Genomic DNA, 27,405 nt, shown 5'->3' on the forward strand with positions numbered 1-27,405 from the left:
TGGGCTGAAGGTAATGTCCCAATAAGGAGCCTCAGGTGTTCTATTTGGTGTATAACAGTTGAGATGCATTACAAGATCAAGTGTGCATAGGATTCCATAGACCCGGAAGAAGGTTCCCTCCCTACCTGCCCGTCCCGACTAGACTGGAGGCACCAGCAGGTGCAATACTGTAACAACCCCTACGCTCCCCCGCCCATGCCAGAAACACCAACCTACCAGCCACTGTAACCCACCCCCCACCCGTTTAACTATACCCATCAAACTTTAAAAACTCAATTAGGTGCCGCCAGGCATGGGGTGGTGCCGGTGGCCACTGTGCCTCCCTGTGAAGATGGGCTCGTTTACCAACTTTCACATTCGATGTTGTCATACATAAGAATTGCTCCAGTAATTGCCGGGGTAGGCCTTGCGGGGCACCAGAGGGACCCATCAACAATTCACAGCAGTAGAAAGGACCCCGTCCCGCTCCAGTTGGCCTATGGCGGGCGGCAGGGGGAGGCCCCCGAGTCCGGGATTTCTGAAGCAAAACGCTCTGCGGATTCCAGAGACGTGAATAATAAAGTCCTCCCATCGTAAACGACCCGAAGTTTGGCCGGGTACATCATAGAGTACCAGATATCTTTCTTTCTCAGGATGTTTTTCGCTGATTGGAAGGGTTTCCTCTGGTCCTAAACCTGTTGGCTGAAGTCTGGGAAGAGTCTTATTGTTGCCGAGCCCCATCGTAGGGTCTTTTTTTTCTCTTGCAGCTCTAAGCAGGATGTCCCGGTCTAGATAATTGAATATGCGAGTGATGATGGCTCTCTCTGGGCTCCTGGTGGAGGTCTCGCTGCAAGTGAACGATGGGCTCGTTCCACCATGAACATTTCTGTAACAGAGAGGGGTGGGGGGAGTCATCGAGAACCTCTCTAAGACGTTTCTCCACAAAGGTTTCCGTGTTGTCAATGGGGATTGTCTCTGCGACTCCCATGATCCTTAGGTTGTTTCTTCTTGACCTTCCTTCAAGGTCCACATTCTTGGCAACCACTTTTTTAGTCACTTGTTGGAGAGGCCACCTCTCTTGCCGGAGCTCTGCAACTTTTTCTTCTCCATCGCCGATCCGATGCTCCACCTCTGACATCCTACCACATAATTTTTCAATTTGAACTGCAGACACGTCCACCTTACATGTTAGTGCATCAATTTTAGCACCCAGATTGTCCGTATTATTCTTCAGAGCTACCAGAGTTTGATCAAGAGCCGAAATGTCAAGTTGGGAGGGGCCGGGCTCATCCTCCGGTTGTGGTGGATCCGCTTTGGCGTATTGCTCCATCCTCACCCGTTTGATTGCCCATTCGGGGGGTCCACCTCGAGCGAAATGTTTGTGGAATTGTGGAGGCAGACGGAGGGACCAGGTGGACGGTGGGCCCCAAATGTTGTAGCCGACTTCCGGTGCCATGGAGAAGAAGACCGTGGTATGCCAAGTCTGGTCAGATCCAAAGGGGAGGCTGGGGGGGATGGGGTAGGGATGGGATGTGGGGGAGTGGGCACACGTGGAGGGTGGGGCGGCCAATGCAGATCCTATCAGGATGCAGTTCACTCTGAGGGAAGGGGCACAGCGTGGAGCAGGGAGAGCAGGGATTCCTGTAAAAGGCAGGCCCCACGAGCGGCCTCCAGGCAGACCCTGGGGTATGATAATGCCTGAATCGGCCTGGGCTGGTGGTAGAGAGCATGCCGCTCTGAGGGACCGGGGCTAAGCCGGCAAGGAGCAGGTGGAATTGTCCCTCGAGGGTCAAGCGCAGCCCCGGTCCAGTCGCTGATCCAGAGATCCCACTCCAAGCACCCGTGTGTATGCAGCGTTGGGACGCTCCCGGCAGTGTGGGCAAGCAAGGTCTGGGAAACAACACAGTGGGTGGGGCGGTAACACCCATGGCGCCATCCCCAGATGGAGCCGACCACCAGTGTGTAGTGGGCCAAGCGGGGCGAGCGGACCAAGCATCCATGGGTGCCTCCAAGGCCCCAGCGCAGAGGAGCGAAACTCAGTGCGGCATAGGAAGGAATCACTCGGATCGGCTGTCCAGTACTTATTTCAGCTGTTTGTGGGGGAGGGGCGGCCCGCCACTCTTATGATGGGATACACCAAGTCCCGGATGGTGCGAGCAAGGGGTACAGAGGTCCACTCGATCCAGGAAGTTTGTTATTGGATCCCCTGGTGCCCCGAGGTTCTGGCATGGTGCGACGTACTTCTCTGGGCAGTTTGCAGCCGACATGCAGGATATTGAGCCATACATTAGAGCCTCCACCGGAGCACTCTCAGGCTGCGGCCATCTTACGAGCTGCTCAACAGCACCCCTCCCAGCTCCCTCCACTTGAGGCGTGCCTTGGAAGGGAACGCGATTCGGGCTAAAAGCCATTCTGGTTCCTTCCACTTGAGTCATGCCTTGGCAAGCAATGGTAGTTCAGCTCCCTGGCGGTCGTACCACCCTGCCATGATTTTTGTTTTTAACTAAAGTAAAGTTCTCGTTTTGTATGACTGGAATGTCTCGTTTTAGAATGACTGAGATGTGATTGGTGTGTGAGTGAGGTAAAGCTGAGCTGTGAATGCCCCTTTCCATCACTGGAGAAATGGTTAGCATGTTAGTGGATCTGTATTTAGTGTACGTATGTTTGCAGATACGGTTGATACCACATGACAGTTGAATGCAGGCACAGTTTTTATGCACGTACATGAAGTTGGTGTGGAGGACATCACCTGGCGACGAGCTTGCCATGTGAGCGGATGTCTACTTGCTGTGGAGCTGGTGATTTGGTAGTGGTGCGACTGCTGAAATGGATGGCTAGCGACTGCAGACGCGAAAGATGTATGAATGGCCAGTAAAGTGGTTGGTGCCTTGACGCAGCTTTACTGCTCACAAGATTCTTTTCTCTTGTGCTAAAACTTACCAAGGATGTCCTGTTGCACTATGCACTGTATGTATGAGGAGGAGGAGAATGAGCAAAAAGGTGCTGACGAAAGGGCTTGAAGAGGAAAAACAGGGCAGCAGTGTCTAATGCACAGCGATTATTGTATTCCCAGAGCACTTGGCATACAGATCATTAACCCGTTTCCACCCTATTGAGTGCACCCACACATGTGAGGTACAGTTTTTTTCATGAGACCTGTGGGAACGTGCGAAGTTAGGACATGTGTTGTTGCCAGCATGTTTTGGTGGTTTCCTGATGGCAAATGTCTGAAAATTATGTTTCTTTGCCCTACATTTTGGACTTTGCCGGCCTTGTGGGTAAACAATTCCAGAGCGATTTGCAAATGTCAGACCTCTTTGGATTCCAACGGATATCATCTTTTTTTAGAAATGCATGGGGTTCCCGGTTTTTCTTGGTTGCTGCGACACCCGAGGCACAGATCTGTGGGCTGTCCAGACGACCAAATCCAGTATTCCCAGGGGCGTTTGATGTACTAGTAGTTTAGCCTTTCCCTTTACGCCCAGGTGAGTCCTCCGACAAATGTGAGGTACAGTTTTCGTCGGAACACCAGTGGGAATGTGGGGAAAGTAGGACATTTGTTGTTTTCTACTAGTTTGGATGAGGTTTTCATAAATGTCCTACTGCACTCTTTTGTTTCCCAAATGTGACCTACATTTAGTTGCTGCTTTAGGCACTGTACGCTTTAGTAACCTGCGTATGTCACCTATCCTTCAAAAGGTCTGCCACTGCTCTTTCAAAAAAAATGCCTGCTTGCCATTCTTCACCACATTTGTTTTCCTTAGTTTCAAATGCTAAGTACATTTGTTTAGGCCGTCAGCATAAAAATCATGTGTACCATGGCTCAGTTCTTGGCTTGTGGGATTGCTTGCTTTTTGAAACATTGTGAAAAATGTGTGCTTTCCTAACTAGAGAGTCGGAGGAATGTAGCGGTGCAATGATTTTCTCACAATTCACTGAAGTCATAACCTTACAAGTCCAAACATGTCGAGCGCATACCTTTTTTCCGTCATGTTTCAAATTTTTTCCCCAAACAATGGGACTTTTAGCTACATAGTTGTTGCCTGAACTGCACAAATGACCCGATCCTAAACTTGATATATTTTGTCTACGTTTCAGAACTGTATGCCTTTCTGTCTTCCCATTCAGCTTTCCTACCCTCTTCCACTCCATCCAAGCATGGCCTATTGAAGAAAAAAAAATAAATAAATAAAAATCGCCTACCTCACAAAACTGATGGTAACCTTCTAAGAAATACGTTTTCTGTTTCCACTCAACTGGTTCATGAAAGCTTGGAAAATTGTGAATTCATAACAGAAAACCATTTGTTTTGTTCCTAGCTCTTACAAGGAAAAAAACACAGGCTTCTTTGTACATCATTTTATTAGCATTATCTGAAAGAAAGAAAAAATATTGACTGTTATTTTCTTACAGTTCCTACAGCAAACTAGGAATCCTTGGTGGCGTTATGACTGCATACATGGGGGAAGAAAAGGGTGCAAATTTGGCCAGGATATCACTTGAAACAAAAAAGGGATTGAATCCAGTCGTACTGAAAGGTCCAAAAAAGGGTTCTGCACTGGGAGAGAAAACCCTCAGCAGTTAAGAGGTTATTTGTATTGAACCTTTCTTTTACTTTGGAACTTACTGTACTATTATTGTTTGGATGCTTCCATGCTCACAATATTTTAAGTGTATATCCTGCCCTCGGCCCATGCTACCTACCTTATGGAGATGAGGGAGGAGTATTATTCATGCGGTTCCCTTTTCTCTTTTACAATTGGTATCACTACTTTGTTAGTACTAGTATGGGGCCGAGTAGGAGTTTAGAAAACACTAATCGTACCTGTGCTCCTGCAGAGCAGTAATCATGTCACACTTGCCCCGCTAGACTAAGGCAGAACCGTTACAATAGTTGAACCTAGCCAACTAATGCAGAGGATGCTAAAACAATCAATGAAAGTTCCCGGCATGTACGCGGACCGGAAAGTTCTCTGGAGGAGGGAGCCGGTCAGTCCAGCCGGCAGTCCAGGGACACTTCCAAAGGCTCTTAGGACATGCAACCTCGAGTAGGCTTCAAGACTAGTTGGGCCCGCTAATCCAATGGCTGAAGCACCAACAAGGGTCTTCTGAGATCTTGCAACGGAGCAGGGCTTCACCTGGCCAGTCACTGGAGAGTGGTGGTTTACTGCACAAGTCTTGGTCAGTGGGCTTCTCTTCATCATAGGATTCTTGGCCCCAACATAGAAGAATGGCTGCAGAAGTCCTCCTCTTATCCAGAATTAGAGTAGGAAGCAAGTAAGCCCACCAATGGAAAGATCTGCCACATTCAAACAGCCAGTAGTTGTCCGAAACTACTGGTTTCACATCTGCCCAGCAGTAGACTAAGGGATGCGGACTGTGACCAGACAGTCCCAGACCCTTCTCTTGGGCTCACACACATGGCTGACTAGCCCATGAAGGCAACAGCTTTCCCGGGCAATAGCATGATCTTATTTGGGATGTTCTGAACTTTGAGGGCAGCAAGAAGATAAAACTACAATATGGCAAAATACCTTGTGGCATGGCAAACTCGGGGTGCTAGCCACTAAATACAAACTGAATGTTACTGCTGCCACCAGCTTATCTTAGGCAGTGACCAAAAAAAAAACAAAAGATTACCAAGTATGCCCACTGCACTATAAAGGTGCGGTCTACAATTCCCAAAACACAAGAATTGCAAAGAGAACCTGTATTACTAGAACCTTGTGCATCCAAGATTTCAGTTATTAAGAAAGAACTAGATTCAGCAGAGACTGCGGGCAGTCTCTTAGCAGAAGGGACTCTTTCAAGAGGCGTGACTGGTGGCTGCGAGGGTCCGGATTTAGGCCGTATATACATAAATATGACAGTTGAGGACAGTGTTCTTTTTGGCAACGAGGTTGATGAGGCCCTAGAAAAAGCCAAAAGGGAGCACGAGACGATCAAAATCTTGTGCCAAATCACAAGTAAGACCTTTCAACAGAGAGGATCAGCAAATAGTCGACGTGGGTTTCATACACATAATTTTGCATGAACATCCACTATTCGCCAGGAGCAAGCACTTGGTTTGCATACCAGAGTCAGAGCACAGCACCATCAACCTACCAAAGACAGTTCAAAAGGGGAAGAGGCTGAGGTAGAAAGCAATCCTCCAGGGGAGCTCCCACTGCCTCAAAACAATGACGCTCCTGGTCACGTTCTCTCACATGTAACCCAAGTAGGGGGTCAAATCCCATCAGACACCCAGGGATGGGAGAGAATAATGTTGGACAAGTGGGTCTTATCCACCATGACAAAGGGGTATTGCATAGAGTTAAGTCAGGAGACCACACAATCTACCACCACAAACCAGAGAATGTCACTAGAAAAAATGTCAAATTCTGAAAGCAGAAATACTGCCATTACTCGACATGGAAGCACTAGAAGTTGTCCCGCTATCACAGGTAAACAAGGGTATTTATTCTGTGTTTTTCCTTGTTCCGAAGAAAGACAGAGACCAGTGCTAGACCCAAGGCCAGCAAACGTGTTTTAAACCACAAAAATTCAGAATGACCACATTACAAGAGTTCATTCCCCTACTCGAGTAAGGTGATTTTCTAGGAACACTGGATATGTAAGAAGCATACTTTGATATTTCAATGCTCCCAGCACATCTAAAGTACCTAGGCCCTGTTCATTATCAATTCAAGGTACTCCCCTTTGGAATGGGTCAGCCCCTCAAGTGTTCACAAAGAGTCTGGCAGTTGTAGCAGCACAACTCTGCAGGGAGGGTATCCCGCAAAAATAATATCAGTAACAATCGGTTACAACAACTGGGATTTATTTTCAACCAACAAAAAGAAATCCAGTCTACTTCCCAGCCAAGAAAAACAATTTGCAGAGGCTATTCTCAACACGAAATCAGCACTAGTATTCTCCTCCAACAATAGGGTTCAAAAGCTATTAAACTAGTTCCCACGTTAAGTGGGCGTTCAGCAGATAACAGTCAGAAAAGTCATGCATCAGCTCGGCATGATGGTGTCCTGCATCTTCATCGTGCCTCAAGCAAGACTAAATATGGGGCCGGTGCAACAATGGTTAGAGAACCCAGAGAGTCTCAAGCAGAAGGGGACTGGGACGATTTAGTGGAATTTTTGCACACACACGGTATAGCTCTAAAATAGTAGACAAAACGAAAAACTTTCTACAACCTGCCAATTCACATAACCATTACAACAGACGCATCCCTGATAGGTTGGGTTGCCCGTTGCCTGGACCTCACAGCTCAAGGGACATGGTCTCTATGGCCCACTAAGGAAGCTGCACTCCTGGCAGTAAACAAAGCACTTCAGGCTTTCCAACAACATCTAGAGGGGAAGAACGTTCTCCTTGCAACAGAAATCGCAATAGCCATGTTTTATATCGACAAACAAGGCGGAACACACTCTTGTCAAGACTTGCTAAAAACATTTGGAAGCTGTGTCTACAAAGGAGATACATCTCCAACAAGCCCAACAATGTTACAGGGAAACACCATTGTATAGCAGACAGTTTAAGCAGAGTGCAACCTTTAGAACATGAGTGGGGACAACCATACAGACACTTCACTCAATGAGGGAATCGGAACAGGCATTTTCATAACAGCGCAAAAGGCAAAAAGCCCACATTACGTATCCAGGTACCCACAGAGGGGATCTCTGGGAAAAATGACTATGGATCAATTGGGCAGGGATATTTACTTGCGCTTCTTCGCCCCCCTAACCCCCAATACCACTCTTGCACAGGGGGGGCTCCACAAGATGCACGGGAAAATCCAATTATAATTGCACCTATGTGGACGTGGACGTGGAAAACATGGTACTCCCAACTTCTCAAGATGTTGCTATGTCCACCGGTGAAAGTGACACCCACTCGCATCCTGCTGTCGCAGGGCCAGGTCCTGCACCCACAAACTCATACAACCAGTTTAGCAGTTTGGCTCCTGAGGTCAGCGTTTGGCCACCTCAATTTGCCAGACAGATGCATGGAAATCTTAAAGGAGAGACATAAAACCCAACACTACACATTTATTTTAAAAAGCGGAAGAGGTTTGTCGTGTGGTGCAGAAAATCAAACATTTGGTTTATTGATTGCTCACCACCACATATTATTCATTACCTCTTGCGTTTACTCGATTCAGGATAAGTCTTTAATTCTTTAAAAGTTCCTTTGGTGGCACCGTCAGCCTGCACAACATCTCACAACAAGGTCTCCTGGTGGAGAATTCTAGTTGTCTAAGCCTTCATGGACGGAGTAAAACTAATACACCCACAGATGGCTTACCCGCCACTGGGTTGGATTCAAAATGTTGTACGAAGCAAGTTCATGGGTCCACCTTTTCTGCCAACACACAAATCATCTCTTAAAGATATTACATAAAGTGGCTTTCCTGGTAGCCATCCCATCTATTCGCAGAATTATTTAACTGCAAAGCTTCATCAGTGGCTGAACCCTTTGTTACAAGTGCATAAAAACAAGGTGGTCTTAAGAACACACCCACGTTTTGCATCAAAATACATATCTAAATGTCATGTTATGCAATCCATTGAACTTTAAGTGTTCTTTCAAGCTCTTCATACATGGGATATATGTAGGGCAATCATGTACTATCTCAACAAAACAAAGCCACTGAGAAAGACCAATCAGTTATTTGTATCACTGGCAGATAGAGGAGGGGACCCCATCGCAAGTTGCATTAAAAAAAGTGTTACAGCCTCTCAAGCACGACACTACCTTTCAGACACATTCTACATGTAGTACAGGAGCTATAGTGGCATTTATCGCATTTGTGCCACTTGAGGTGATCTGTAATGCAGCTACACAGAGATCAGTACATACTTTTACACAACATTGTGTGGCCATAAAAGCAAGAAATTATTCGCATTGGACAAGCAGTGTTAAAACATTGGTTTGTTTCTGCTCATTCAGTTCACCCACCTTATATCGGGGACTGCTTGCTAGGCTATGCAAAGTATATGATTCAAAGTAGATCCAAAAGCCTCAGAAGATAAACCTTACCTTCCAATAATCATCTTTCTGTTGCTTTATCTGCTTAGATTGAGATGTGCCCGCCTATTTGTGAATGACGGTGTCAAACAGATTTAATTATTTATCAGCTAAGAGTTAACTTTCTACACTAATCAGTTGACACACCTACAGTCCACTATAAACTTCATGCATCCTCAAGGCGGAATAACAGCAATCTGGGGACATCGACACATGGGGGGGGGGGAGGTAAGCAGGTGTTGTGCACGTCACTTGGTGTTGCAGAGCGCCCTAATTAGGACTTCGAGAAGAGGTGCCACTGGATGTCAGCCTATGCAGGACATTTGAATCTAAGCAGATACAAGCAACATGAAGACAATTACTGGTAGGTAATGTGTGCCACCCATGTCACGCCACCTAGTAACCATTACTGGAAGTACACCTCTAGTTCAGAGCCACATCAGCAAGACATTGAGGGTATGCAAATTAGCTCAAATGCAAGCCTTTTGCTCCACAAAATTACCTTTGTCTGACAGAGCAGTGCTACTTCATACATAGCTTTCTTTCCCTGCCCAAGAAGGACAGAGTTCTCAGCAGGCTACTGATCATAGCACCTGTGCATGGTAGAGCGAACTTGAGGCATCTATCAGCATGCTAAGCAAGGCAAAATGGGTGACTGCTGCCCCAAAGTTCAAGTAGTTCTTGCTCTGAACCAAAGGTGCTTGCCTCCCATAACACTTAGCTGTTGCTTATGGTAATTCACTTAGCTGTTGCTTATGGTAATTTACAAGGAGGATGAGAGGTGACGGCAGGGGACCTGTATGCAACAGGCCTTTGGTGGACGTGTACAGCAGATAAGGGGTGTATCAGTCACCTTTACTCACTACAAATGGGCAAATACTTCCCAAAAATAAAAAACAGGGAGTAAAAATACTCCAAACATAAAATGGGAAACAATATGACCGAGTGCCCATGCTTTCACTCATAGCTCCATGGATATATTTGGACCAGCAGTGCACACTGTAGCACAAGAAGAAACTGCAATTTTTACTGCATGATCAGAAGTAAACCTGCATATTTTAATATGTATGCATAACTAGGTGCAAAGAAATAATTATTACAAAAACATTTCCGCTTCACAGTTAAAACATTTTTACTCGCTTATAAAATACTCCCACTGGGAACTGGACTTACATGTTTACTCTCTAAAAAAAATCATTTTACTCCCAACTTTAAAAAATAGGGAGTACAATACTTCCACTTCAAAATCTTATCTAGAGCACTTGGCATGCAGGGTTGCATGTTGTTTTGGCTGGTCTTCTACATGTAAAGTAAAGAAGAGCCCTGAACTGTACAGTTCCCCTAGGGGTTGATAGACCAATATCCATTCCTACTCTTGCACTGCAACCCATAGAATACAGCAGAGTCCCACGAAAAATTCAGTCCAGCTGTCCATAGTCACTGACCTAACAGCCAAATCTGTGCCTGAACACAATGCTCACTGACAATTTTTACGTACTGCCGCAACACTAGCAGTACATGTAATTACAGTCACCATTGATGTACTAACCCACCTATATGCACAATGATTACATAACTTTGTGTATAAAATGTTTTCCTGTGCCAAGGATGGCATATTTCGCTTTTAAAAATATCGACTCTTGAAAATTTAATAAATCACAACTTTTTATGTTTGAAAAAGAATATAACTTCTTTGTGTTCATGTTAAGAGCTAATCGATATGTGCTAATTTAGCTCCACTGCTTCTCAAAAAAGAAGCCTACCAAAGCGTCAATGACCAGGGTAGCTGTTGACTCCACGCTTTTCTCAAAAAAATGAACACAATGCTCTAAATGATTTTTATAATGTTTTAAACTAGTCATCTCCGTCACCTAATTTCATTTACTATTTGCATGCAATGTAATGTTCTTGATTTCCATGCTTGCAAAGACTGCAGTCTTCTGAAAGGCTTTCCACCCAATTTGCGCTTCGAATGAATAACAATGGCATTAGGTGCTACACAAATATAACAGAACATAGCTTGTGTGGAACAAACTGAGCAGGAGATAAATACACTAGTTGCAATGACTAAAAACGGAATGCTCTTCGATAGGCTAGCAAATAAAACCATAATAAACGTACCCCCTCATTTTGTAATAAAAAAAAGGGATATGAAATAGTACATCCAATACCTGTGATGAGGAGGCAACCACATTATGCTTCACTTACCTGGCCAAAAGTCTATGGGACCTGCTAGCCCGCTGTTGGCGCTGGACTGTCCTCCTTTCTGCAGGTTGCTGCCGTACCCGCATGATGCGACGCTCTCCTATTTGGTCCATTACCCCAGTAAGAACCCGCAGGTCTATAGGTTGATGGACAGGATCCAATAAAATCTCATCACTGTAGTTGTTCTCAACATACTCCACTAAGCCTTCAACCGAGATGGGGGAAGGAGGAGGTCCCAACTGAATGGGCAAGCGGGGTGCCAAATAAGATGCAGACGCCCCGAGGCCAGAGTACATCCCAGGGATATTAAATCCAGACATACTGGGGTTGAGCACTGGCCCAAGGTCCACTTCCATTTCCTCTTGGGCCATTTCTGTGAAAAGTAAAGAAATATGTTTTGAGCCATTTGTCCACCACTATTGAGAATCAATATATTACTACATAACAAAACTGACACTTCAACTATGCAGCTGAAGATGGCAACATTCACAAGAACAATAGTCCTGCCGGGTGGCTGGCACATGTGGCTAGCATGAACTTCATGAGTTTGAAACATAGCAGTGCCAACTCAGCCCATCATCTTTTCGAGGTGGCTAAACTGAGGTACCATTATAATGGGTAATAATGACCGCTATTGCAGCACTTAAGAGCAGCAGGAATCTTGCATGAAGTGCTATTAAAAACCTGATTGTTTACAAGTAGATTTAGAGCAAGTCTACTGTAGTTACTGCATTGCTTTTTGCCTCTTTGTTTTCAGTGGTAATAGATTTTGAAGACAATTATTCCCAAAAACCTACATTGGGAGGGGCATGGGTTCTAAAAGAACATCTGTATAAAAGGAAAGGGGTATAAACCAAAAAATAAATACAAACTAAAAAAAAAAAAAAAAAAAAAAAAAAGGAAAAAAGGTATAAGGCAATGTTTTAGTAAGATGTGGTGTGGTCCAATCTTCCAGGACGGTCAAGAGAAGAACAAGTTACTTACCCTGATAATGTTCTTTCGACTGGATGTTCCTCCCACGTATTCCTAATCTTTGATATACATAGATTGTCAGCTTTGCTGCTTCAGAAAAATAATTTCACACCAGAGGGCGCTGTGCTCGATGTTGTGGCATCGATGTCCCTCGAGGGTTGCCGTCAAGTGTCGACGTCAGCAGTACAAATGGCTCGAGCTGCGCCCGTTGGCTTCAGTTCCGTTTTTTCGTTCCCATCAATCAAGGGATTGACCAGCGTAACCCAAGACTGCAAGCTATCAGAAAGCGCAGAGCCTAAAACATGTAAATTGTACAGCGGGGTAGGCTAGGAGGGGCGATGAGGAATACGTGGGAGGAACATCCAGTCAAAAGAACGTTACCAGGGGTAAGTAACTTGTTTAACTTGTTCCTGGAATGGATTATGTCCTCCCACGTATTCCTCATCTTTGATAGACTCCCAAAGCAGTGACAATTTGGAGGTGGGAGTACCAATTAATTTAGTCATGGGCCGTATGAAGAACGGCCTTTGCAAAAAGATCTCCTTGAGACGAGGTCGAGTCTCAACAATAATGCTTTACGAATGTATGCATAAACGACCAGGTGGCAGCTGCACAGATATTTACCAGGACACCCCTTTGCAGACCTGCAGAAGTTGCCATGTCCCTAGTGGAATGAGCCCTTAGCCCATCTGGTGGATCTTTAACATTCTCCAATTGCTAAAATTATCCATCTGGATATAGTCTGTTTGGTTAATGCCAGGCCCAATTTGTGGCATGTATACCCAATAAAGAGTTGATCATCTGGTCGAAATTTAGCAAGTTTTGAAATATAAAAGCTTAGGGCCCTTTTTGGGTCTAGCCTGTGAAGCCTTTATTCCTCCTCACCTGCATGAGCAAGGAGGTTGAGGGGGTGGGGGGATTGGGGCACGGATAAAAAGTTGGCAGTGTTATCTTCTGCATCAAATGGAAGTCAGACTACCTTAGGCAGGAATGATGGTTTGACTTGGAGGATGACTTTATCCTTATGAAAACGGTGTAAGGAGGCTTACAAGAAAGAGCCTTTGACTCACTCACCCTGCAGGCTGATGTAAGAGCCACTAGTAGGACTGTTTTTAATGTACCAAATTTAAAACCCAAACAGGCATATGAAATGGGACTCGAGAGTACACGTTAGTGAGACCCTTTAGAAATTGCACAATCAGTGGTATCTTGAAATAAGAGACCTCTTCAGAGGAGCGCTTAAAAATGGAAAGCGCAGCCAGGTATCCTTTTATAGTTACAATCTGGAGTCCCAGATTGGCTAAATGAAACAGGAAAGAAAGCACCATAGGTGTGCCACATAGGAATGGATCCACATTCTTATCCTTGCACCAATTACTGAACTTATTCCAACGACACCAGTACAAGGATTTGGTGGTTGGACTTCTGGCCGAAAGCAAAATCTCGCATTACTTTATCTGGGAGGTCCCAATCTTTGTATCTCAGCCTCTCAGAATCCATGCGTGAAGAGTGTTTTGACCTCTGGATGGAAAACCTGACCTTCCTCTTGAGAGAAAAGACCCTCTCTTTGTGGAGGACGTATTGGAGGGCAGATGAACATGTCCAGAAGGTCCGGGTACTACTATGTCCCGGCCCAATCCGGAGCAATTAGGATCATGGATTTCCCAAACTTTCTCAACCTCCTGATTACAAGAGGAATGACAGTGACTGGAGGAAACGTGTACAGTCCACTACGAAAGCGTCCCCTGGAGCTCCTTTTGGAGGAAATTTCCTTGAGCAATACTGCTCGCACCTCCGATTGACCTCGGTCGCAAAGAGATCCACTTGAGGGGTTCCCCAAAGGGTGAAGATCTCTTGAAGGACTTCCTGAGCTAGTTCCCACTCGTTGGAAGACTGCTCTGCCTGCTCAGAGCGTCCGCCGCTGTGTTCTGCTCTCTGGCTAGGTGAACTGCTGATAGAGCGATTCCTTCTTGAATTTCCCAGAACCAGAGCTGCATTGCCTCTCTGCACAGTGGTAGTGACCCTAGACCTCCTCCCTTATTGAGGTAGTACATGGCCACGGTGTTGTCTGTCATTATCAGGACATTCTGTCACCGTACAGAGGGCAGAAAGTCCTTCAGCACTAGTCTGATTGCCCACAGCTTCAAAAGATTGATGTGTAGTTTGGACTCTGACGGAAACCAACGACCGCTGATTGTACGTTTGTTGGTGTGGGCTCTCCACCCTGCGAGTGAGGTGGCCGTCAATACCGTTATCTCCAGCCATGGTTGCCAAAAAGATTCTCCCTTGAGAATATTGTGCCTGCAAGTCCACCATAGAAGGTCCTGAGCAACTCTGCTCGGAACTTGCAGTAGATCTGACATATTCCCTGGAAATTGGGACCACTGAGTCCTGAGTGCCCATTGAAGGGACCTCATTCTCAATCTGGCTTCTGGCACCAGAAAAATGCAGGATGCCATGAGGCAGAGCAACCTCAGAAAATCGAAGGCTGGCAGATGCTGGGCATTTTGGAACTTTGTTACCATCTGCAGAATGTGTTGAGCCCTCCCCTCGGGAGGCGAGGCTCTCCCCGAGGAAGTATCCAGGACTGCTCCGATGAATTGGAGTCTTTGGAATAGTATCATATGGGACTTCTTGTAATTGAGGGAGAAGCCCACTCTGTGTAGGGAGTGGCAGGCGATTCTGAGATGTTCCTGGGCCGGTTAGGGTGAACGAGCCCTGATCAACCAATCGTCCATATAGGGGTGGAGGTGAATCCCCCCCTCTCCCGAGACTTGCTGTCACTATCGCCATCAGTTTGGTGAAAACCCTTTGGACGGAGGTTAGCCTGAATGGCAGAACTCGAAACTGATGAGAACCGCCAACCGCCAACCTCAGGTACTTTCTGTGCTTGAGATGGATTGGCACATGAAAGTAAGCATCCTGATGGTCCAATGATACAAACCAGTCTTGGAGTTGGAGAGCCTGAAGGATCTGAGAAAGGGTTACCATCTTGAACTGGTCCTTCCTGAGAAATGTCTTAAGTCCAAGATGGGTCTCAATCCTCTGTCCTTCTTGGGAACGAGAAAGTAGGGGGAATACCAACCCTTGTTCCTCTCTGCTACAGGTACATGTTCTATTGCACCTTTCACTAGCAGGGTTAAAATTTCCTGCACAAGAAGCAGATCCAGAATTTTGACACAGTTGAACCTCAGTGGACAATCCCAAGGCATTTTCTGAAAAGGAAGGCAGTAACCCTGGGCTACTGTTTCCAGTGCCCAAGTATCTGAAGTAATGCCCCGCCATTCGTTCAGATGCTTCGAGATTCTGCCTCCCACCTGGGTCTTGTGGGTCAAGGCCTCAGAGTGGCTTAGAGGCGGCTGCAGCAGCGACTGAGGGTAAAGATGCCGCTGCTGTGGCCGATTTAGCACCTCTGACTCGTCCACTACAAGGGAATAATTTCTGTCCCCTTTGTCCAGCCTATCCTCTTCCCTTTCCAAATGAGGAATAGAAAGGGAAAGGGCGACCTCTCCAGGAAGATTAGCCTGAATAGGGTTGTTGTTGAGGTATGGCGGCGCAAAGTGATTTAGCCGCCGCCTTGGAGGTCTGTAGCTTTGAGACTCATCCGCCTTGCTGCCGTACAACCTCAAGCCGTTAAAGGGCATATTGAGTAGTCTGGCCTGCACATCCGGTGAAAAGCCAGACTTTCTCAACCACGCAAACCTGCGTAGTGTGGTGCTAGAAGCCATGGACCTGCTGATACTGTCAGCAGTGTCCAGTCCTGACTGTAGAAACTCCCCCATTGCCTCCTTTCCATCCTTCACTATAGCCAGGAAGCAGTCTCTTTCCTCGACCTTCCGGAATATGTGCTGAGCTGCCATGACAACACAGTCCCGCAGGGTGCAAGTAAATCTTGAAAGGGTACAAGTAACATTAGCAGACTTTAAGGCCATATTGCCTGATGCGAAGATTTTACGAGCCCAGTCATCAACCCTCGTCGTCTCTATCCGGGGTGATAGAGGGGTAAGATGACTTCCTGGTTGATGTGGCTGCCTGAACCACCAAGCTTTCAGGTGTAGGGTGCTTGGTTAAATAGTCCGGATGAATACTAAAAAGGCCTATATTTTCTGGCAAAGTTCCTGTTTACAGCAGGTCCAGATTCTGGAGTGTCCCAGTTTGCCATGACCTTCCTCTGAAGGGCTGCATGAAAAGGGATACTGGGTCCTTCTGAGGTCCTCGATTCCGGATATCAGTCATATCGTCTTGTTCATATGCGGGAGAATTCCTGCTCCAGCCCATGTACTCAATTAGCCTATTCATGAGGTTCCTGTATGCAGAATCGACATGTTCAGCCGAATCAGGTCTGCCAAATTCCAGCTCTGGCCAAGTGTCTATACCACTAGCCGACTGGAGGCAATCAAAGATCAGTTATCCTCGATTCCTGATTAATAAGCTCCTCAGGAACATTTTGCGTGCCATAACGCAAACCAAAGGGGGCGGGGGAATCCTCTTCAGAGGCTTGACTTAGACTTGAAAACGTCTTTCTTTGGCATAGGTTTATAAACCTTCTCTGGACTGGGCAGAGGCCTCTAAATGGTCGAAGTGACTGTTGAAGGCGCCGACAATGACGTCGATGAAACTTTCGACAGCGGTGTCGACTAAGGTTTCGACACTAGCTCCGTTTTGCTCGGCGCTGCCTTCGACTTATGCGTCAACAGGCTTGACTCATCGACGATTTGCTTTTTTTCGGAGAAGGACTATGTTCTCGAGATGATACCCTCGACGATTTGTCGGACCGAGAGCGACTCGCCAGTTTGACACTCAGTTTTGCCATGGAAGTATTTGACCTCCCCAGGTCGTCCAAAGGAGCGACCGTGGCATGGCCTTTGGGTGATTCCTTCGAGGGGGTTGAGGCTGCATTCTCGAATATACTCAACATTGCATTCTTGAAAGCATCCCATTTTCTGGGGGGAATAATTTTTGGTTGGGCACCCGATAACGACGGTAGAGGAATCAGATGAAGAAGATAGACTCCTCGACTGAGACTTCTTTGACTTCTTGCGCCGGGACGAGTCCCTAGACTCCCCAGACTTTTTATCCCTCTTCGAAGTGGACTTCGAAGCCGCCCTCTCCACCACCAGTTTACCTCAGCAATCCCAGAGAGCTTTTCCGGTCATGGCCTGACAGGAGCCACAGTCATCGGTTCGGTGTTCGGAACCCAGGCAGACACGGTGGGGATCGGTAATAGACATCTTCCCCCCGCAGTCATGGCATTTTTTTAAACCAGAACTGAAGCGCGCCGTTCAACACTCGATGCAAAGCTTTTGGAAAAACGAAACTGAAGCCAACAGGCGCTTCTTGAGCTATTTGTCCTGCTGATGACGTTGACACTCGACGGCAACCCTCGAGGGACATCAACCCCATGACATCGAGCACAGCGCCCTCTGGTGTGAAGAAATGTTGCCGAAGCTGCAAAGCTGACGATATACGTATATCAAAGATGAGGAATACGTGGGAGAACACAATCCATTCGAAACAAACTTCCACCCCAACCATTGAATGAAATCAACCTACATAGACAAGGCATAAAATAAGCAGTGTCGCATAGCAATTTGCTATGCAATCCTGTAGGTTTGCTAAAAAAAATGGGCACTTGTGTAGCAAAGATAGCTATTTAAGTTTCCCTCTTCAATTAAAGCACAGCTCACCCTGCATTCCTTTCTTGTCCTCGGTGCTCTCTTCAATCTCTTTTCTCTGTGCACTTCAAGTGCTAATGGAGAGAAAGTGCAGCAGTAATCATCTTGTCCACTCTTAAGTGCCAAAGGCATGTGTGGGTGTGCTATGCAAGAAGGTCTTTCTTTTTCAAATAATTGCAAACCAGAAGTAATTGGGAGGATACTTTTATTAAGCTTTCAATATCCTGTCTGGCAATTCCCAAAATGTAACTTGTTACATAATGCATAATTACAGTATTGCTACTGTAAAACACTGCATCTCCAGTAAGGTTTAGGTTAGTGTATCTAAATTGTATAGCGTCAACTATACTTCATTTTGTTGGGGAAGATGCATCATATTAACGAGTGAACACTTTTGAAAATATACATGATCACATGATCAAATGCATTTGATGGCAAACCTTGTTGCATACATCTTGCAACTGGTGCTCCCATGAGCTAACCCATACTTCTTGGCATGCATTATAATCACTCTGCTGCTTTATACCAAGAACCCTGAAAGTGAGATGACCACAAACTACAATATTCCACCTAGTATGCCCAGTTCTCTGATTGCTACACAATCCACTCTGCTTAGTCTCCTTCTAGCCTCTTACATTACAAATACACAAAGCAAACTAAATGCTTACGCAAAGTAGTGATCAATAGTTCATCCAGTCTGTACATCTACAGATCTACTGCAATACCAAACGCAGAGTTCGCTTTGCTTTATAATTGACTATTATATATTACCACCTGCAGGAGACAGCTGGCCAAACCGTTTTCAGAGCCTTTTTATGTATTTCTGTCCATTCATGCAGCTAACCAACATTTTACAGACACTCACCTATGGCTCCCAAAAGGTTTTCGCCGACTTGCGTAGTCTAGTAGATTTTTATGAAGGGCGAGTAGCATTTGCAAGAGATGTTTGAAACATTTAACATTTACAAACATTTACTTTGTTTGCATTAAATATCAAATACAAGTTTCACTGTGCATGGCTGGCCTCTGGGTGGTAGCAGAGTTCCAAACATAAAGTGGGTTTGTAGTGACATGCATCATTTTTGAGAAATCACATTTTAAATGTGTTGTCCTCCGTTGTTATGGGTAGAATGCATTTCTCTTAGGTTCAATAGGTAAACTAAGTTACCTGGCCTGCAGGTCTAACTGAAGACTTTGCAAGGCTTGACTCCTCGCACTAATGTCTTATTTTAGCGGTACGCAAAACTGCTGTATTGTTGCTGATTTCATGTCTTGGGTACAAATAACTTCTGGTGACATTAACAATATCAGTACAAAATTACTAATCAAATGGATCTGTTTGCTAATCAAAAAAAGATTTAATTAGCAAAATCTACTAATCAGTTTCCGAAAACCAATTTATTCCTTGAATGACTACAAGAAGGTGACCTTATAAAATACCTTGTATGTGTGTCTATGTCTTAAACGTACATTTACCAAACTCCTAGGATGTTCATCTTAAAATTACTTTGCGTTCTTGTAATTTTCCATTCAAGAATTAGTAACTAAAGCTACAACCAAAGTGTTCGCAACATGGATTTATATATTTTTCAGCTTTGATAATGATTTTTTTAAGTTTCAAAACATCTCTACAAAACAGTGTGTTATTTAAAACCAAAGTATTAGTTCTACCAACTAAAGCTGGGAAGATATTTGGTTATGGGCCTTATGTTGCAGACTGGTCTCAAATCCCGGCTTCACAATTAACCAACATGTGTGATCCTTGGCAAATTATTTGATCTCACAGAAGTGCCCATGAGCCATTCAGTTGACATGTGTATGCTACACAAATAAGCTCACTCAAGTTACTGCTTCATATATAATAATGATAACACCACTTAATCTGCACAGCAAAGTAATTTGTCTCTTGGCTCACTTACAAAAACCTTTGTAATGTAATTAACCATCATCACATTTAATATCCAAGGCTACATATGCGCTCATTTTCTGTGGTATCGCTTCCAGCAATGTCAATAATATGCAAATTAGGGGAGGCTTCATGTATTGAACAGCCACTTAAATTATAAACCTGGCAACTTTCAAAAATAAGCTAATTGTTTGCTGGCATCCACCAAGCGAACATATTTTTTATTTCAAATACCACGTTGGTCGGTCGGTTAATCGCTCCCATGGGGTGGAGGTCACTTTGTTGATGTAGCTTGTGTCTCGTTCACACGACGCATCTTGTACAGTAGGTTTTTGGATTTGTAGCTTTCCTTCACAAAAACAAATCTTTTCACACACACTCCTTGGAAGGTTCAATTGTTGTTCGAACTTGGAAGAAAGGGAGGATTCGCTATGGAAGGAAGGAAGTTGTGGAACTTGACATTGGAACATTTATTTTCATTCTATGAAAACCGTTGTTCTGAGCTGACACTCTGCGTTACGCCGAGAGAAGGGAAATACCAAATATCATGCAAGTTTGACTAAAGCCGAGTTTGTAGACGAACGAGTAAAGGTTTCATTTTCTGACCGGTATTGCATGCTTACATTGTTATGGGTTGATGGTTGTGGCATATTGCGACGACACGCAAACACAACCTGTATGCAGGCGAAGGATATCTAAACCACTTCGTCCCATGGCATATCAGTGTGTGCTATCAAACATTGTATTATTGGGTAACAGGCGCCCCTCTCTAGAAAGAACACTGCATGATAACCTGTTATGTGTTTTTTTGACACAGAGTGTCCGCAGCCATCGCCGTTAGCTCAATGTACCTTTCACAGATGGGAAATACCATTTGCATATTGGTCTTTATCACGGGAAAATGGCCAGTCCAGCACCAAAATGCTATGGCAATTCCCTTTTCAACTACAGTACCTACAGCAACCCCATAAATCAGCCTTGTTGTGCCTGATCAGTGAGGTGGAGCTGTGCCTCTCTGAACAGTGAGCATGGAGCCCACGTCTGGGTTCCCCAGGTTCCACCAACCCCAAGGTCGTTGCTAATATTCTGTTATAATGCGGTCTGTGTGTCCTTAGAATTTTTCCGTCAGCTTCTGCATCGCATTGGGAGCTAAACATACTCCACAGCGCTAACCTCTCAAGCACATCGTAGACTCCAACTTTCCCCGATGTTTTCTGTGTGTTTCAATGGTTTGTGTTGGTTATTAGGTTTCACCAGCTGCAGAATTAAAAGGTAATTAGATAAATTTGAATAAAGAACTGCTACTGAAATATATTTTTATTCCGTTTTCTACACAGCTACATTCTTCCTTTCTGCGAATGTCATCGTTTCCAGATGCAGTGTGACCGTTTCTTGAAACAGCAGTGGCACACACGCCTAAATGGATGGATGTCCATTACGCTGCTGTGGGACGAAAGGCCGGGACGGATATGCCCTTTGGCGGCACCAGCTAGAAGGAGCAACCCGTCACCATTTACAATGGTCTAGCAAGAGGCTGATGCCAAAGCCTTGCTAATCAAGGTGCGTGGAATGCGCATCTTCTCCAGAAAGGAACACTGTGTGCCTCATGGTTAGGTTTTGATGTTGTAACCCAAGGACATTCAAAAATTGGTGTAAAATAGAAATCTGTGGATGTTCTCGGAGCATTGTTTGTGAAATAAAAGAACATTATAAATTGCAGAGTATTGATGTTTCCTTTACAAATTGTGTTTTCTATTCTGATTTGGGACGCGCTGTGCTGCGAGAAGATGCAATTGTTGAATTTCCGGGTTTTGCGTCAACTGACGTTAAGACATAAGTGATGATTGGGTGCATTTGGCTACTCTGCCCACTAACGTGATGAAAGTAGGTGGAGAATATCGCTAGGAATAGTGATGTCAGCTTCAGGAGTGGGTGATCTGATTTAGTGCCAAAGGGGCACTCAAACTTAAGCCGATCGATCAACTGATAAGATTATCACAAGATGGCCACGCCAGACTCCTTGGCTTTGCATGTGTAAAAGTGCAGAAAACTAAGGTTAGATGCATAGAACATTTTTTACAAATCAACGTATGCTTATAATGACTTGACCAAACGATCGGGACAATAACATTTTTGAGTGCACTATTCCTTTAAGGCTCTCAGAAAATACTATTATGATTCTAGCACCCATCCCAACCCGCAAAGAGGCAGAAAGGTGGTGGAGAAGACACTACCGAGTGAAAGGAGAGAAGAAAAACTACTGGAACATTTGAACAAGGTGACCGCTAACATTGCAGAGATCAACACAAAACCGTTTGCTTCAGAGGATAAGTATGTCGAATTGTCTGCTAAGATTACCTCAGTGGAGAGTCATTTAAACTCAATGGATGATGAAACAAGGAGAATTACTGAGCAAATAAGAACTACAAATACATAATGAGATGTCAGGGCTCTGAACAGGAACATTTCTCAAAAAGGAATGATTCGTATTGCAGGGTTTCCAGAGACTATTGAAAAGGGCTGTCTTATGGATTTTCTGGAGAAAACCTTAAACTGCTCAATTTGGATTCAAAATTACCATTAGAGATAGAGCGAGCTTGCAGATCCTTGGGACCAGAGCCAGCAATTGGACCGAGACCAAGACACTTCATTGTGATGTTATTGAGATTCCCTGTGAGGTAGCTAATTTTAAAGAGAGCTTGTGAACTGTGTGACCTTGCTTGGGGAGGCCATAAAATAAGGATTTGAGCAGAGATGTCCTAGAGAAAAGAAGCTTTCAATATGGCTAAGGAGAAAGCAAGGAGCAAACATTTGAAATACAATATGGTGTGCCCTGCAATTTTTAGAATGATACTAATTGGTCATATTCATTCTTTTGTGGATCATTGTGGTCCAGAAGCATTTTCATCTGACCTATATCAAGAACCAATGGAGGAATCTACAGCAATACAAAAAAGGTATATGACAAATGGAAGGAAGAAAAGATGAAAACTGGCTTTGAACGCTGTGGTTACTCCTGGTCTTCCCATTTACTTTCTACACAAAGATTACAACAACGTTAAGGATTTCAGTGACTTTATTACTTTAGAATGTATTCATATTTTTTTTAACATGTTAAATCATTTTCCATTTTCTTTTTGAACCATATACATGGTTGCAGCCATTTTCGATCGTTAAAACTGTTTACAGTTCCATATTTTTGCTCGAAAATGAAGAGCCAGCCCGGAAGATACGATTAGAAAAGAGGACTCTGTAACGTTGCGCTGGGACGTCATTTAGGGGATTGCACTTGCGACCCCTGAGGTCTCCCTCGCTATGCCTAAAAAAAAAAAAGAAACGCAAATACACCACATTTTTTTTTTTACAAATTGAAGCTCATGGCCTGTGGCGGTTGTAGGTCAAAGTTTCGAAAACAAAAGGATCGAATGCCTTTTGTTCGGCAGTCAAAGGACCGAAAAAAAGGATCGATTTTTTTTTTTTTAAATTTATTTTGTTTTACATAAAAAAACAAAACAACCCCCTGTTTTATTTATTAAAAACACTTTTTTTACCAGCCCAAACTAAAAAAATATATAAATAAAAATTAGATCCTTTTTTTGATCCTTTTGTATTCGAGCAAAATTCGATCCGTTTAGTTTCGATCCTTTGACTGGACACCGCCTGTGGCCAATGCCATGTGGGTCTTTGTTTCTAGAGTGGCTGGCTTTCTTGTTCAAGTTTCTTTAAAAAAAAAAAAAAAAAGGGTGTTCCAGCAGTGACCCTAAATAATAAGGATTAGGAATAACATTTTTTTTTGTTTTTGGAATTCCATACAATAATTGCTAAACTCATTACAGGTTTATTTCAGGCACACATCAGGGGGCGAGTCACTGATTTAGTTTGTTCTTAAACACCTCAAATTCACAATGCAGACAAAATACTCCAAAAAGCATTCAGGAGTAGAATAAGCATCCATTTCGGACTATGTATTTTGCAAGTTGCAGTTATAGCATGTTTTTTTCCCGGCCAATAAATATGGTGATCCATTCTTGTATGAGATGTTTATCCCATTAGTGATATTATCCCATTAGTGATATTGTAACCATATTTTCCATCGTGTACTTAGCAACAATGCTATGTGACGCCACTTCCTGTTTTGTCAAAGAGTAAAAGGTTGTGTTCCATCGCTTCCGGTGATGTCACTTCGGGGTGGGGTCAAATGATATCACTTCCTGTGATGTCAGAGGTAAAGTGTCATGTGATTTCACTTCCGCTACCCCTGGCATTTTGGTGAAGTGACGTCCCGGATGTTGCGGCACGACGTAACAGTGTAATGGAAGGAAAACAAAGCTAGTCTAAGATTTTGAAGTTACTCCTCGTTCGCATGTAATCGAGGACCGAGTGACCTCTGACAGGCCCATGGGATCAGAGCTCGCCCTAGAGCAAGATAGCTGCACCTTGAGGGGGCAAGGGGTGCAGCATTCTTCACTCCAACACCAATCAATAAGGACCACTCAATGTTTCTACAAGGAGACAGTGAAGTTCATCAAGTTTTATTTCATGCTCAGCGAAGGCTGGCACAGAGCACAAAACAGCATCGTGGTCAAGTACACGAACTCCACCACCCCGAGCTCAAACTGGAGCTCCCTCTTATAGCTAGTCAGAGAAAGAATCCAGCCCCCACTCTCACAAGCCGTGTCTAGGCAAACTCTTTGTTAAAACATTCGCTCACCAGGCAATTATTTTTTAATTGAACTAAACCTTCAAAAATGTGGCGTACATTCTTACTTTTTCCCGGTGCCCTGCCCAACTATGGGTAATGCAGCTGGAACCTTTAGATACATTTCCAGACAAGGCCCATTTATTGTCTGGATTCAGCACATTTGTCTAATTTCTGACAGCATAGTAGCCTTGAATGGTTCCACTTCAGAATTACCTCACAATACACGCTCTGAACCATTACTTCATTTCACTCATTTTACATTTTCAAGTTTGGATTTACTAGCATGTGGAAACTTGTGAGGATTTAACTTTGTTTTGTCTTTGCATCATTGAATCAGTATATAAAACAAACCGATCGAATTGATGGATCCGTACTCCTATATATGTTGTCCAGATGAGTTGAACAATCTAAATTCCTACAATTGTTTTTCCATATCCGCCCCACCTCCCCCGCCTTCTGTGAGCACTTTGAAGCAGTATTCTCTGCATGTTATGTGCAATAGAGAACATCAGTGAATACCTTCTCCCCCAGGTGAATACTAGTTTATACTAATACTAGACCCGAAACCAGGGTCAAGATTTGCAGTTACTCCGAGAAGGGCAGATTATTGGGATAATAGTTGTGCAATCCCAAATCATGGCTCGAAGACTTGTTCAGCATATACAATGTGCAGAGGAGGGGAGGATGGCAGTTCACCTATAGCAATGAGAATAAGAAATGGTTCTCTTTTTTTGTGTTTAGTTGGTTGGGGCTGGGAGTTGAGCTGCAGCTACTTGGAGGAGCCAAAATATTGAAGCTGTTTAGCTACCAGCCATTTAATCACTTCAAACTTGTAGATTTGTTGTTCGTATAACCTAAGAAGTATATTTCAATTGCATAATTTTTTCTTTCTTTCTTTAACGAGTTCTTAATTCAGAACTGAACTTTACACGTCATGTATACATATTACACAAATGTAACATTTCATTGCATAAATAAACTGAAATCTCATCCACATACAAATTCTTTAAATTACATCATAAATCATGTCACAAATCAATCTATTATCGATTTTACCCATAATACCATAGAATATAAAATATCATAAAATACCTTAAAAACTGTCGCCACCAAACATTTCTAACCTATAGTTATCCCCAATATAAGAACAGATCTGATAAAGTTCAATGTGCGTTACCGTTGAGATGGTATGAAGGCAGCAGTTCCAAAAGGTTTGAGATTTAATGGAGTTGTAATCGTGTACCAGGTTGCCAAAAGTCACCATATACAGTTAACTTAATTTTGGACACTCAGTGAACACATGCTTCACTGTCTCTTCCTTGTCTGGCAATCGCCACATTCTGCAAAACCTTGAGACTCTTGGTAACTTCCCTCTGTCACCAAAAACAGTACATACTGGAAGTTGATTTGTACGACTTACCAAGCGAAGCCTACGTACCGGCGGGTCCAGACACAATATCATATAGGTCTGTGGTCTTTTATACCAATGGACTACTGGAGCAACAGGAGCATAGCCATGCAATGTTGATAAATGCTCATATTTGAGGACCAATCATATCTTTCAGTCTCCTCACAAAGGCTCCTTTGATGTTACTACCAAGATCAAAATCAGGAACCCAATTTAGTGATTCAAAAAGGTCATTACAGTTTCATGAACGGGTTGCCCCATCTTCTTTTTTGTATAAGACATCCAGCAGAATCAACAAAAGTCATTTGGGGCTCATTCGGGTTTTAATATAGAATTCCCCAATCTTTTTAGTGCCATTGCTTTTAGTAAAGGGACCCCTCGTTCCAAGCGGTGGTATTCCACAGAAATGGATTGAGGAATTTTAATTTGTTATTTAGAACGTGCTTAATACTCAGAGGTTTCTAAGTGCGGACCCGGGGATCGAACCCGTGTTGCTCCACGTCGTCTTGCTTCCAAGACGAGCGCATTGCCCCTGAGCTATCCTCCCGGCACCTCTAAAATACTTCACCAGAAGAAACCCTCAATCCTATTTAACCAATGTAGGTCCTTACATGCCAACGATGGGTGGGAATGACCCCTGGTATTCCATGAAATCTACCTTGCAAATTCACCCCCAGAGGTTCTGGGGGTCAACACCAGCTAACTCTTTTTAGCACCAATTCCAGCCTTTCATTTGACATTTTTATTACTAGCTTTCGTTGGAACACACAGTATCATGTGTCAATCCCTCACAGTGTTCACAGCGGCCACCCAGCCGCTGCAGAACTTTATCAAGCTCATATCCCAAATACAAAAATGATTCCGATTGAGTTTGAATCAAAATTGCTGTCGAGGGTAAATAGCAATGGATCTTCGTCATAAAGTCAAAACTAGCCCCTAAAGGTTGGATAAAGAGTTCAAGATTCTCAATGCTGGAATTTTACCAGACAAAAGCAAAAAAGTGTAGAGCGATTTCTAGACTTCCCCATACTTTCAGGAGCAGTTGCATTGATTGTCAAAATACGACTGTCCAATGGAGTATTGTCAGGAACTTTACTGGGACGGCCTCCGTCATCTTTCAGGCTCATGTACTATTTAAATTGATGCTAATGAATCGCCTTGTGTAAAAACTGTTGCTACTTATTTGCGCATGTTGCACAGTTGGGCCTTCCATTTCCCTTCCCTTAATATCAACGCTGTTAACATTGTCTTTTATAAGCCAGCTGGTTAAAGTCCCTTCTGATTGTTGCAGGCGTTTATTATGATGGTAGTCCCTTCTCCTGGCTTTTTCTTGACTGAGACAGAGGATGTAGTTGAATTTAAAGGATGATTCCCTGCTACCAAATCGCCAGAATCTGCATCTCCATGGTCAATTTGCCTATTTATGGCCACCATGTTCCGAAGCCTTCTTCGCTGACGCATCTGCTTGCGGGACGGATAGCACATCTGTGACCTTGATGGATAAACTGAGGATTTTACTTCCACTGCCCATCTT

The 27,405-nt window shown here is 44.1% G+C and overlaps 1 protein-coding gene across 2 annotated transcripts in view; it reads right to left on the reverse strand.

The window, feature by feature from the left end:
- The window catches only part of RFWD3 (ring finger and WD repeat domain 3), a 580,144-nt gene that overhangs the window by 521,146 nt on the left and 31,593 nt on the right, over window positions 1-27,405 (reverse strand). For both annotated transcript variants that reach the window (XM_069604073.1, XM_069604082.1), the window contains one exon: window positions 11,212-11,581. In XM_069604073.1, the coding sequence (XP_069460174.1) occupies window positions 11,212-11,579 (368 nt within the window). In that variant the 5' untranslated portion in view covers window positions 11,580-11,581. The remainder of the gene's footprint in view (window positions 1-11,211; window positions 11,582-27,405) is intronic.

This window comes from Ambystoma mexicanum, chromosome 1p, assembly GCF_040938575.1.
Source record: "Ambystoma mexicanum isolate Mex_15411 chromosome 1p, UKY_AmexF1_1, whole genome shotgun sequence".
Classification (NCBI taxonomy): Eukaryota; Metazoa; Chordata; class Amphibia; order Caudata; family Ambystomatidae; genus Ambystoma; species Ambystoma mexicanum.